The following is a 13,815-nucleotide window of genomic DNA, read 5'->3' as shown; positions in this document are numbered from 1 at the left end:
GAAAAGTGACCCCTTATCATTCAAATTGCGATATGCAAAGTAAGTTGCACCTACACATAATAATGAATGATGTAAATGTGTTGATGAGGTATGATGGGATATGATAGTTCAACAACAAAGTAGACGAGACAATTGTGGCTTCATGAGAATATATATGGGGCCTATATTTATATAGACTCATCAACAAAGTTAGATGAGAGATGATGTTTCACATATCAATTGATTCAAGAAAAGTTATTTCACAATAAAAGAAAACCCTAGTTCTAATTGGACTCATGCACAACAAGGAAACCTCTCTAGCCTACAACATATATTTCCTCGAGATTTTGAAATTATTACAGCATTCCATGCCAAGAAATGGAAATTAACAGCTATAGCAGTGATCAATCTTGCAGCCTATCGATCTTGTCATGCTTAATTTGTAGTATAATTTAGAGAGACACGTTACGGTGTTCGTGCTATGGTGAAAATCTAGCGCTCCCATTTATCTTCAAATTTTTATTCTAATTGGTCAAGTTTTTTGTTGATAAAATTTGAGGTACTTAAATAATTCTTTTAATTTTTTAGTTTTTTAAGGAAAAAATATATTAATATTTCTTAAAATTAAGTCTAATTACATAAATATTTTATCATTTGTAAATTTACAAGGGAAAAATTGTACAATTAGTCTTGTATGTAAGAGGGGCTGGCAAAATTGGTCCAATAACTATGAAAATTGGCAATTTTAATTTCTTTATGTTTTAAATTTATAGCAATTTTGATTCTTTAGACCAAAAGTGACCTAAAATTGACGAATCAAATTGGGGCTTAGGATTTTAATATCCAAATAGACCTCACTTACACAGTTAACATCCTACGCAGATGTGAACATGCCAAAAGGCAGGAAAGTCAACCAATGATGAGGCCATCGGTTGACCACCACCTCATTGCCTACAGCCTCGTCGTTACCGTCGGGCTGGAATTTTTTTCGATTAGTCTCTGGCCATATGCACCATCATTGAACTCATTGTTCGACATTGGTTCTAGCCTTACAACGAATTCTCCAATCCAAGTTCAAATGAACCCCCAATCACCAGTTACATTCTTGTCTTAGAACCTAGATCTATTTTCTCTCTCTTTTCGATCTACAGTGTTTAACCTACCCAACATTTGCAAACACCACAAATCGAATCCCCATCCTTCGGTAAGATGATTGCACCAGGGCCCATCCATTTTTTTCCACGACACGGTCGCTTCTCTTAGTTTTCATTTCCGCCACTTTTTTGCCACCCACCACTATATATTTTTCCCCCGTATCCCCGCCAATTATCATATCTCTAGCGGACCGCCATCCCTGTGTTTGCATGCACACAACCACACATCTCTCTGATCAGTTTCCATCTATGTCATGGCATCCTCATCAGTTGACTTCCTCCGTTTCTTCTTTGTTTGCCACATCAATATCCACGTAGGATGTTGATTGTGTAAGTGAGGTCCTTTTGGACGCGTAAACTCTAAACCCAAATTTTGATTTGTTAATTTTCGACCCCTTTTAGCTAGAAGGACCCAAATTACTATTAATTCAAAATTATAAAGGACTAAAATTGTCAGTGCCATTGCTATGGGACCAATTTTGCCAGCCCCAATGCATATAGAATTATTTTTTGTGATTTTGCCAATAATAAGTACACCTCCTTTTATACAAACACTCCCTTCGAAGTTTATCTATAATTTCACAAGAAATATGAGAAGATTTATATAATTAAACTAAATTTTAAGAGATATCAATGTAATTTATTCTTATTTTTAGCTATTAGAAGCACGTTTGGATCAGTTTTTGAACATTTCCGAGAAAGCCTAAACGAACAACAAACAATAATTAACTTTTCTGAACATTTATTTTCTGTTCTGCAAGACTTCTTTTTCAATATATTATTAAAAAATATTTATTGTCACTAAATACGTACCTATACTCTTATAATACTGCACATTTAAATCATATAATCAATTAAAGATATATATATATATATATATATATACACACACACATTTACATCAATCATTCACAAAAAAGTTTGATGTGATACCACTGATTAACTAAATTTTCTTTTTTTCGAACAACCAAAAAAACAAACGAAATTAATACTAAAATATCCGTCAACATTCTATCAAAATATTTTAAAATAGAACTATCCAAACGTATATCTTCATGATTTAGTTTGCCACTTCCTCACGGCTTAAAGTCAACATAAAATGTAAACTATCATAAAGCACTCACACCTAATGATGCCTTACCTAAACCAATATAAATCATCAACTTCGTGTGTGCATGCGCGCGCCATTTTTTATTTTTATTTTTCTTTCGTTATAAAAATGAAAAAATAGGAAAAACAACTCATAGTTTTATCGGAGTGAATTGTGTTCGTACCCTATTCAAAATTTTTACAGTCGATTTACTGTCTCTAAAAACTAAATATGACAGTATGGGTATTAAACATATAGGTCAGTATGTCCACTTGATATCACCAAGCGTTTTAATAAGAATTTAAATACATATTGTAGGTGTGATATGATTGACCTTAGAACGGTTGCGGATTGTGCGTGTGTCAATATCTGTTGTTTGGTTGCTATTTTCCCACCTCCCCCCATATGGCCGAACCCCTATTTGTGGTTATATAAATATAAAGACCCTTTACTTGAAATTATGGATAAAATGATCCTCATGCCTATAACTTGTTTCCTACCACCCAAATTGCTTCCCAAAGTTTAAATCACAATAGCATTAGTCAATCCCCGCAACCAATTTTCTAGAGCCTTTGACCCCTCAATTACTCTATTAATGTATCACTATAAGCTCACAGTAGTCAAAGTTTGGAGCCTAACATTGTAGGAAGGACTCATAATTTTTAGAGATTTCGAAAAAAATTGTTTGATCTTTAATATTTCTAACAATCATTACAAGACAATAAAGAAAAGCCGTTGCTTTCTCATCTGATCGTGTGATTTTGTTTGATCATAATGCCTTTAACTTAAATTTAATTAATTTATGAACATGACATCATTTCTAACATTTTTGCTAATTTTAATTAAGGTATCCCCTTTTTCTCCCAAAATTGACACCGATTGAAAATCAAATTCTGTGGAGGAGAAAGGAAATTTTATCCGTTGAAAAGAAAGTACAAAAAACTGGAAAAGCTAAGCACTGCAACCAAACAAAAGCGTACGCCTAGGCTGTGTGAAATGCTTCAAGTCTACGAGAGCACAATAGGACAAAGGGAATATATATATATATATATATATTACCTTAAAAAGACAAAAGAAAATATAAAGAAAAAAAAAAAGGTAAAACGGAACGGGAAAAATAGTCACTTCAACAAGACGGAAGAGGTGAGAAAAGCGAGAAGCAAAAGAAAGATAATGGAGCTCCAATTCCAAACGCCCCACTCGGGCAGGGTTCAAAGTGTTGCTATAATCATTGTCGTTTCCCAATCCAACAAAGAACGGAGGCCACCACCCTTGTCACCTCCACCACCCCCACCCCCACCCACAACATCATTACATTATTCCTCATTCCCTATAATTCACCCCTTTTTTTTTTTTTATCACTATAGAAATAATTAGTTACATCATACAATACATAAAAATATTCATACATCTCCCTATATATAGGGAGTGAATCACAAGAGTATATAACGAGCCTGATGCTGGTACAAAATACAAACTTGGACTTAACATTCTAATTTAATCTAGGAGAAAGAGACGAGCTCTACACATTATCTAGGGTTAAGCATGAGAATCACTAACATAGTACATCGCCTACTCTAAGCTATGAATTCAAACTGGTTTACGTGTAGCGTGACTAAAAATAAGTTATCATGATTAGCAATATGATGAAAGGTCGAAAAGTTCTCTCTTATATAATAATCATAACTCAAATCGAATATTTTAAAATAGCGTATAAACTTCTAATTCCGATCATTGAGACCACAGCATCTACAACTCATCATTTCAAAGCAACGAAAAACTCCTACAGTAATGTCCATGGGAGTTGTCAATGTAGAACTTCTTGATCAATTCAAGTGTTTGTAAATATTTAAAATAAAGCTGGAAATACTTTTTGTTTCACAGCTCCCTCATCAATTTTTGCAACTTATTAATAATTTTTTTTTCAAACACTCCAAATTTTTACTACTGTTAACTTATAAATTATTTTTGCAGTTTATAACCACCACAAGAATAGAAACTATCGCAAACACCCTCTTACACCAGAAGTCGCTATGTTACTCGTTCCTCAACAATTTTTTCTTTAGAAAAAAAAGTAAAAGTATACCTTCAAGAGGCATAACAAATGTGTGCAATTTTCCTACACCTAAATACGGGTCGGCCCACATTTGATATGAAATCCAGATGGGAACCCCACTTTGGTACTGGAGGTGGAGTTGAAATCTCTGAGGCTTTGGAATGTTGTGTATTATGATCAGCCGACTGTAGCAATGACTTGGTTTAGTCTCCCACCATCTTCATTGCACCAAAACTGCAACTACCATGTTCCATTTCTAACTTCCTCTTAATAGAAACTTTTTGTCCAAACAACATATATACCACAAGAACTCAACCTTGCTTCGCATGTTGGGATGCTCACCCAAACGGTTCAAACTAATCTGGACCGTTTACCCTAATTTGTAGTTCTTCTTATATGTTATATTATAGATATAAGTTGAACTACTAAATTGCATTAATTTACTGTCCTGTATATTACAGAAGCGACAATTTAAGGACTCTAGTTATATGAGTGGCTAATTGTAAGCCAAAATCTTCATCAAATCATCAGAAATTCCATCACAGAAACTGTTGCAATAGAATCTCTTTTTGTAGTGTAGTGCAATTTATAAATTGATCAAAGAAATTTTAGAATTTATTATTTATCTCATATTTATAAATAATTTAAAAAAATACGCAATAATTCATCGCCAAATTCATCCAAAAATAGGTCACAAGTTTTCTTATGAATTTACATTGCAAGATAGTCATCAGACAGTCGTCCAAGAAATATGTCATAAATATTATGAACTTGCAACAGATACGTATAGGTCACAATAGATTCCAAATATTTTATAATTATTCCTCAGCCAAATGGACTTTTGATTTAGTCATACAAATGAATTTTATAAAGGATTGTGAGACGAAGTTGTGAATTTTTTGCAAAATTTATGATGGAAAGCCCAGCCCAAGAAGAAAGACCACCCAATGGCATTTAGCAGCCCATCAATAGAACAATTTTAATAATTAAATGCTTTTGGGGGTTGTATACATTTTAATTACTCAATTTTAATTACTTTTTGGCAAACAATTGGATATAGCATGCAGAATGAGTGATGATGGATTGAACCTTCCCTTTATGCACTAAATGTCAAGTGTTATTAAATGTTGAAACCGATTTGGTTGCGATTAGTACTGTAGTAGAAAGTTAATTAATAATTAATTAAATTAGAATGCTATTATTTTGGAATTTAATGAGATTATCCAAGTGTATATATAGCGTTTACTTAAATCGTTTCAATATTTATATTTTATAGAATACAAATAAAAAATTAATATTAGTAATTTGCGTACAAAAACTCTGCATTATTTATAAGTATTCAAAACGAACCTTCAATTCTGAGATAAAAAATTCTAAATTATTCATAAATTACTTCTTTTTACATTTAAAATTTATGATAAATTGCATACCACCCCTTGTATCTTGGTTAAATAGCAAGAAATCCCTCTATATTGATTTTATAGGCACAAAACTCTTTATATTATTTAAAATACAATAAAAATTCCCCTCTTCCTCGTAAACTAATAGAAAGTGTTATTTAGTACATATGCATGTTGTGCAAAATAGCTTCATTTTTAGCTATTTGTAAGGCTATTTTAAGTGTGAAAATATCTATTTGCCCCTTTTCTTCTGTAGCACCCCCTTCGCTACAAGGGTTATATCTACCCTAAACGTTATATTTATAGTAATCCCTGTGTTTATAAACATAAATACACCTGATAATTTAACACATATGTATACGTAACCCCAACGTCATAACAAGCGTAATCAACCTACACATCATATATGCACATCAAACACTACAAATAGTCCATCATAAGTAATCTCCATGCTTACGTTCTCTCTATACAACAAAATGTATTTTGTACTCTAACTGACAAAGAGGAGAAAACCGCATACTGCCCCGAACTGCCTGAGTATAGCGTATACCTACTTTTCAACAGTCAGACACCTCAAAGTCTACTCCTGAAAGAAAATATCAGCAGGGGAGTGAGTCTGCCACTCAGTAAGCAAATAACCAATCCTATCTATATATGTATACCAAATTATAACCTCAAACAAGATACATAGGCAATATGCATAGAATATATAGTCAACTTGCTTCCACATAACCATCTTTATTACACCACATAGTTATCACGCAATAAGACAATCAATTAAACTTCCTCTTTTTCCTAGTTTGCTTATCAGAATGTGATATTGTGTTTTTCCCGCCAACTCAATCTCACCTTTATTAAATTTAAGTGAATCCCCTTGACAGCCGGCTCATCAATCTCATCTCGCACATAGCGCTTTCATTTCGCACATAGCATTTTCATTTTGCACATAGTACTTTCATTTCGCACGTAGCACTTTCATTTCGCACATAGCACTTTTCATATCGCCCTATAGGCTTTTCAACACATCAAGGGGTATTCACACCACAATATATATTCAATTTCCACCACTCCCTCATTTCCACATATCACCGTTCTTGTAAGCAACTAGTAACGTAAAACAATATATCGACATATTTTCATTTTCATACATCCACAACGCATCAAACAACAAACATAATATTTCAACGCATTTCCTCATTCTACATACACCATATCGTTAATCAATCAAATCATTTCATCACTCATATACTTTCAGATAAATCAATGTCAGCATGAACCACAAATTCAGATAACAGTAATATCACAAATAAATGGAACATATATAGGTACTACTAATTATTTACTTAACTCAACCTTACAACGCTTTTATCTATCCAATAGGTAGTGGTTCGGTCTTTTCACTTTATCCCCGTATCCTATAATGAGTTATACCACACACAATTAATATATCGAGAATATCGTAATTTCTTTTAAATATAATATTGAATATCATTTGTACAATTTCTAATAATTCTTTAATATTTCATTTCTATCGAAATACAAATCTTCGTTTTTCCTCTTTATTAACATACCATTTATTAAATATAATTTTTAGAATATTTCTATGAATTTTCTATCAATTTCTCGCTATTATACTCTTTAATGGAACAATAATACGTATAATTGTGTATTTGGTTAACAATTCCGATGGAATTGTATACATTAGCTATAGTAATATTCAAATCTAATAAATTTAATAATCTAATTAACCAACGATATCATTTTTATATCCGATTTGATATTTAATCCGACACTATTTTATATAGCCAAATTCGTAAAATATTCTGATTAAATAGTACATCGCTTAATATAAACAATATTTAATAAATGGACTAATTAAATAATATAATTATATAATTAAATAAAAATTAAAAATGATAACCCTTACCTCTGTTCCTCCTCCTTTTTTTTTCTTTCCGAGATTGTGTGTGTGTGTGTTGTGTGTACTTGTGTGTGTATGTACCAAGAACAACAATAAAAACAAAAAGAAGAAAGAGAGAGAGTGAGGCGGTGGGGGGTTAGTGGCCCCACCTCCCACTCTCAAGTCTCTCTCTGTATTTATATATATATATAGATATATATATTATTTACTAACACACATATATATAATATTATTATTTTATTATTTTATTTATTTAATTTAATTTTTCTCAAAATATCCATTACGTCCTTTTTGAATTTTCTTAGTTAATATAAGTTGTCCCCAAATATTATAACAAACTCTAATTTAATCCGTTCAAGTTTTATTATATTTTAATTATGGCCCATAATTTATGTACTAATTAACTAAGTTTCATAAAAATTTATCAATTAATCTCCCAATTATGTATTATAATCTTTAGGGTGTCACATCTTCGGCTTTGTTTTTATATATAGAATATACTAATCAAATATCAAAATACCTAAAAAAGTATAAAAAAAATTACACGTTAAAAATTTAAATTGAAAATTCACAACACAAAAATTAATATTCTAAAATTCACTTTGAAAATTAAATATTTATAAATATGAATAAAAATCAATTATTTGTTATTAACTAAAATTTAATTATTATTTAATTGAAATATGTTTCAATAATTCTTTTTATTTTCAGAATATATTTAATTAATATCATGATAATTAAGTTATAATATTAAATTTAATTTATTTTTAAAAACGCAATCCTCAGCGACATGGGCGTACTAAGTAATCATCGAACTACTACTACTAGATGAAAATAACTCAATAACAATGAAAAAAATTAACGTTGAGTTAACTAGCAAGTAAAATTTTCATTGTTAATTTATATTATTTAATGCAAAACAAATTACAAGTACTTGCTAATACATTTAGCAACAGATTGTTTATAATATATATTAAATATTGTAAATTAGCAATGAAAATTTTACTTGCTAAATAGCTTACGCTGATTTTAGCATCAAATTTTTTTATAACTATTGAATCATTTTTTTTGTAGTATTATTTAACTACCAAAGAACATATTATCCAACTAAACTGAGAAGATATATAGCAAAACAACACATTATCAACCACAAACAACTTAAGGGTCTCTCAAGTGACAACCCAACGTTTGTACTTTATGATATATTACTTACACTTAAATTTGCTTCGAAATATAAAATTACACTTTTTTTTGTTTACGTCTGCCCATTTTTTATTAGTACATTTTGCTAATATCAGTATTTTCCATTCAAATTCTAACAAAAAGGGATCAAATATAAACAAAGAAATTATGAAGAGGGTGTAAATATAATTTCAATAATTGTTTGCAGAAAAGTAAAATTTCACATTATTAAAAGAATTCCAATAGCAACTCACCTATATCATTTTAGAGATTTTGGGTATAAAGCCTAGAGACATGAGCATCTGTGTGACGGAAGAAATAAAAGCGAAAAAAGAAAGACAAGGAAGAAGTTGGTGGATGAAAATGGTATGATCTTATCACAAGCAACCACAGTAAAGTTAGGAAGGCAACTTTCCGGCTTGGAAAACTGCAAACTTGGACATAACTGAATAAGAGTATTCAATTCCATTCTCTGTGAAGAATTGTTCTATCATCTTCTTCACTCTCTCAGGCTCTGAAGTCTCGCACTCCACCTCATACATTTCTCCAAACTCGTATTTAGCCTCATCCACTTCAAGCTTCACTCCTTTCCACTTATACACGTTTCTCACATTCCTAAACCCTCCTAACCCCACAAATCTCTTAACCCCGAATTCCTCCTTTACCTTCCTCAAAACCCTCGATTCCACCAGCATTAGTTTCTGGGGGTCATCCAAACACGCCTTAAAGATTGCAGGGTCCGGTTCCTCATACTCCATCTCGATATGGCTGACGCCATCAGCGAGCACCGGTTTCGCCTTCAGGCAAATGACGCACTGGGGTGTCCGGGGTTGCTCGTACAAGCGGAGAAGGAGCACAGCTCGCTGCGAGCTCAGCTCGTAAGCTGAGCCATCAACGAACACGTTGAGTTGGTAGAGAGTTGTGATATGGAGTTGAGAGAGTAGGGAGAGGAGCTTCTGGTGGGAGGACTTGTTTGGGAGTCGGAACTTCACTTCCACCTCCATTGTATCAATCTTGTCGATAACCCTTTCTTGAAACTGTATGGTAAAGATTTGACTCTTAAGACAGATGAATAATGGTGCCAGATGGGTTCTTTTTCTTGTGTCTAAATCATGCTTATATAATTCATGAGAAGAGGCGGTACGAGTTGTCTTGGACGCTTACGGCCGATCATTCGAGGACGATATTGTTAACGGTAAAATGCAATTTTAGTTTTGTAATTTATGGGGTGGTATTTTTAGTTTTACACAAATTGACTTTTATAATTTAGTCCTGTAATTTGAAAAATTTGGCAAATTTTATTCTTTTTCGACCAATTTAGCCTGAAAAATTGCATGTGACTTGCATATGACCCAAGTAAATAGCAATTTTAGTTCGGTAACTTAAGGGTATTGACACTTTTAATTTTATAACTTTGGAGAGTTGATATTTTTTATCCAATATGAATTTATTTACAGGGCCAAAATTGCAAGTAACTTGCACTATCCGGTCTAATTGGTCGGAAAAGAATTAAAATTGCTAAAATTATAAAGTTACAGAACTAAATTACGAAATTCAATTTGTACAGGACTAAAAATGTCACTCCTCCTAAATTATAGGACTGAAATTATAATTTTTCCTATTATTAATATAGCATGTACAAACATGTAGATCATGTGTGGGATTTCTCTGGACCTTATCAGTCAGTACAAAGAAGAAATAGAGCCAAGATTGGAGGGCCAACGATAACTTTGCACTGAATGCTTGTAGCCAGGTACCCAGTACCCAGATGATGACAATGGACTTAGCAACGTATTAGTTTCTCTCCGCAAAATTGTGTTTTTGCACCATTAAAAAAGGTCAGTTTTATTTTTTGTATCACAAATTTTATAAATTCGAGTTTTGATACTATTAAACTAAAAAATAAATATTTTTGGTACCAACTTAACGACAAAACCCATGTGAGCCTTAACGGCCGTCAAGTGGGTTGGTAGAGAGTTGTGACATGGAGTTGAGAGAGTACGGTGGAGTTGTGACATGGAAGTGATTCATATATATAGAGAGTTTTCGTTTTGGGGTTGTCAATTAGTTTCCTTAGAAAATAAATTTGAAATGATTTTATAATTTGATTAATTAGTTGAATGTGAACTTTTTCATGTAAGAAATAAAAGAAATGTACGATATATATTTCACTAATTTCTATAATCTAGAGGGTACCGAAATATGTAGAAGACATTAAAATTATTTATTGTGTTGTATATAAGAGGTAGCAAAATAAGGACATTAAATCTAAAGGTAATAATATTAACTTATTAAAAAATAATTTGTAATTTCAAAACTTCGACTATTGAATTTTAGAGTAGTTAAATGGGATGAAGAGAGGTGGCACACAAGTTGTCTAGGATGCGTGTGAGGCTCAAATGTTGTCTCGTAATTATGGTCTTTTTTTGGGGGAAATAGTATTTTTTATTTCACTAGCAATATTCGTTTCATGACACATTTTTATTAGATATTTATCAGAAAATGTCACGTGGCTGTTAAGTGCATGTGACTAAAACTAAGTGCTACTTTTTGAAAGTTATGGAACCAAAAGTGATAATCTCGTAATATATGAGACCAAAAATATAAAGACGCTACCTGCCACATGCTAAACATGTGACATTTTTTGCCAAAATCTATAAAGAAATGTATTATGGGACCAAAAATGCTATTTTTTAGAAGTTACAAGATCAAAAGTGAGAAATTTATAACTAATTTGACCAAAAGTCTAAATTATGGGACAAAAAGTGTCATTTTTCTGCCTTATTTTTTTTTTTGGTAATTTGGTCCAATATTTACTAGAGTATTAATTTAATCTCGTCCTTTTTTGTATTTTTGCATTTTTAGAAATAAATTGGCGGAAAGTCATGTAACTTTTCAGCCAATTTTGTTCTGAAATCATGAATTTTAATAGGCTGAAAACTTATTTTACAACCTAACAAGTTATTGATAAAATGCCAATAACTATAATTATAGGACGAAAAATATAATTCAACACACTTATAGACCATTCGTGGAAGATATTATTGCAACAGTACTATTAGCATGGGAACCGCGTGTGGCATTTGTCTTGGACGCTTATTAGTACGTACATAAAATTTATGGACACGGGCACAGCGGCACGAAAAATTTTAAACAATTAAAATACGTCACGGCACTGAGATAACTATATAAAAATTTAACTTAAAATTAAAACATAAAAAATATTAAGATAAAATATAAAATAGACATATTTTATATCTAAGGTACTAACCATAACCTAGGACTCTAAAAAATGTATGTAACCAGTTCATTTGAAAAAGGTAAAATGAATAATAAATTTAAATTCTTCTTTTGCTGCGGTGTTTTTCTTGTTGCTCGTACAAAAGCTTCTTCTTTTAATCAGTAGACACTCGACATATTTCCAAGTCCAACTAAAATTAAGGTAATAATTGTATTTTCATTCAAAGATGGAATATATCAAAGCCAAAGAGTTCCAAGTCCCACAGAATCTAGAGAGAGAGAAAGAAAGACAAATATGAGAGAAAGAATTAGGGAGGAATTTAAGAAACGTATACAAATGAGTCTGAAAGAGAAGTGATTTCTTTCTTTCTTTCTTTTTTTTTTTTAATTCAATCTTAACCCAAAATTTTTTGAAATTACAAAAAGACCTTATAAACGTGTTCTAAATTAATTTGTCGAATATGCCATGCATGTCCTTTTTTTTTCTTTTTTCTTTCATAATTTTATATTTTGAGATATATAAATGTCATATCTGACATGTATTTAAAGCGTGTCTGAGCCGTGTCGGATAATGCTTCCCTTAATATTTTTGAAGGGTTTAATTGCATTCGCTGCACCACATGTATGCAGGGAAAGTGGCAAAACAAAGACTTTAGATATAAAGATGGCAAATAGTAAATGGCTTGCTTCAAAACTTAGAAGTGACAAAATTGAATTTTATCATAATATTAAATTTGATTGCCATTAAATATGTAGATTTAATAGTTTCATTATATTATTTTGTAAATAGTATAATAAAGGGAAAAGTATTATTTTAGTCCGCTAAGTATGCCTAATTTTAATTTTAGTTCGATAACTATGTCCATTTTTGTTTAGGTCCAGTAACTTACGAAATTGCTTACTTTTAGTCCTCTCACAGATTTTCGGACAATTTTACCCCTATGAGTGCATATGGACTAAAACTGCATTTCAAAAGTTGCATAGGGGTAAAATTGTCCGAAAATCTGTGAGAGGACTAAAAGTAAGCAATTTTGTAAGTTACTGGACCTAAACAAAAATGGACATAGTTATTGGACTAAAATTAAAATTAGGTATACTTAACGAACTAAAATAATACTTTGACCTATAATAAATGACATGTTATGTAAAAAAACATTCTATCGAAAAAAAATTATTTGTGAATTGATATCAATAGTTCTAATTTATAATAAATTATGGGTAAAATAGAAGGACAAAAAAAAGAAAGAAAGAAATTTAATTTAATTTAAAATTTATTTAGTCTTTTTTTAATTACTTTGTCTTAAATAAAAATATCAATCATTATTCAACAACATTCTGAAGGAAAATAGAAAGAAAAAAAAAATTGCGTGTATACAGGCCGTACTCAAAGTAAAAATCGTCGGATCCAAAACAATGGCATTGAATATAAAACCCATTGGAACTTGAGAGAATCGGACAAGGTTTAAATATTATTTAACAAAATAAGTATTTCAAAAATATAAATTTGAATAGGGTCTTATTCTATCCATTAAAACCATGTGCATAACTATGTTGAATTGTTGACAGTCCACATACTTCACATACAGTCCACATAAAAAGAGGAGAGGCAACAATAATCTTTTATGTGTGGCATATGTGAACTACTTCCCATATCACATATAAGGACAAATGTATTTGAATCTTCACCAAATACAAGGGCGGATCAAACTTAGGGTTTTTGAGGGGCATGCAAGTTATAAACTTCAATAATTTTTTCTATTGACAAATAAATAGAAAAACAATTTTGGTACCAA

General features: G+C 31.3%; 1 protein-coding gene across 1 annotated transcript; it reads right to left on the bottom strand.

Annotated features, from left to right (window-relative positions):
- Positions 9,181 to 9,786, bottom strand: LOC105160867 (triphosphate tunel metalloenzyme 3-like). The gene has a single exon (XM_011078366.2). It carries the CDS (start codon positions 9,784 to 9,786, stop codon positions 9,181 to 9,183), a length of 606 nt encoding a protein of 201 aa, XP_011076668.1.

Source organism: Sesamum indicum, linkage group LG4 (assembly GCF_000512975.1).
Source record: "Sesamum indicum cultivar Zhongzhi No. 13 linkage group LG4, S_indicum_v1.0, whole genome shotgun sequence".
In the NCBI taxonomy this organism is placed as follows: domain Eukaryota; kingdom Viridiplantae; phylum Streptophyta; class Magnoliopsida; order Lamiales; family Pedaliaceae; genus Sesamum; species Sesamum indicum.
This window is presented reverse-complemented; position numbering and strand designations above follow the sequence as displayed.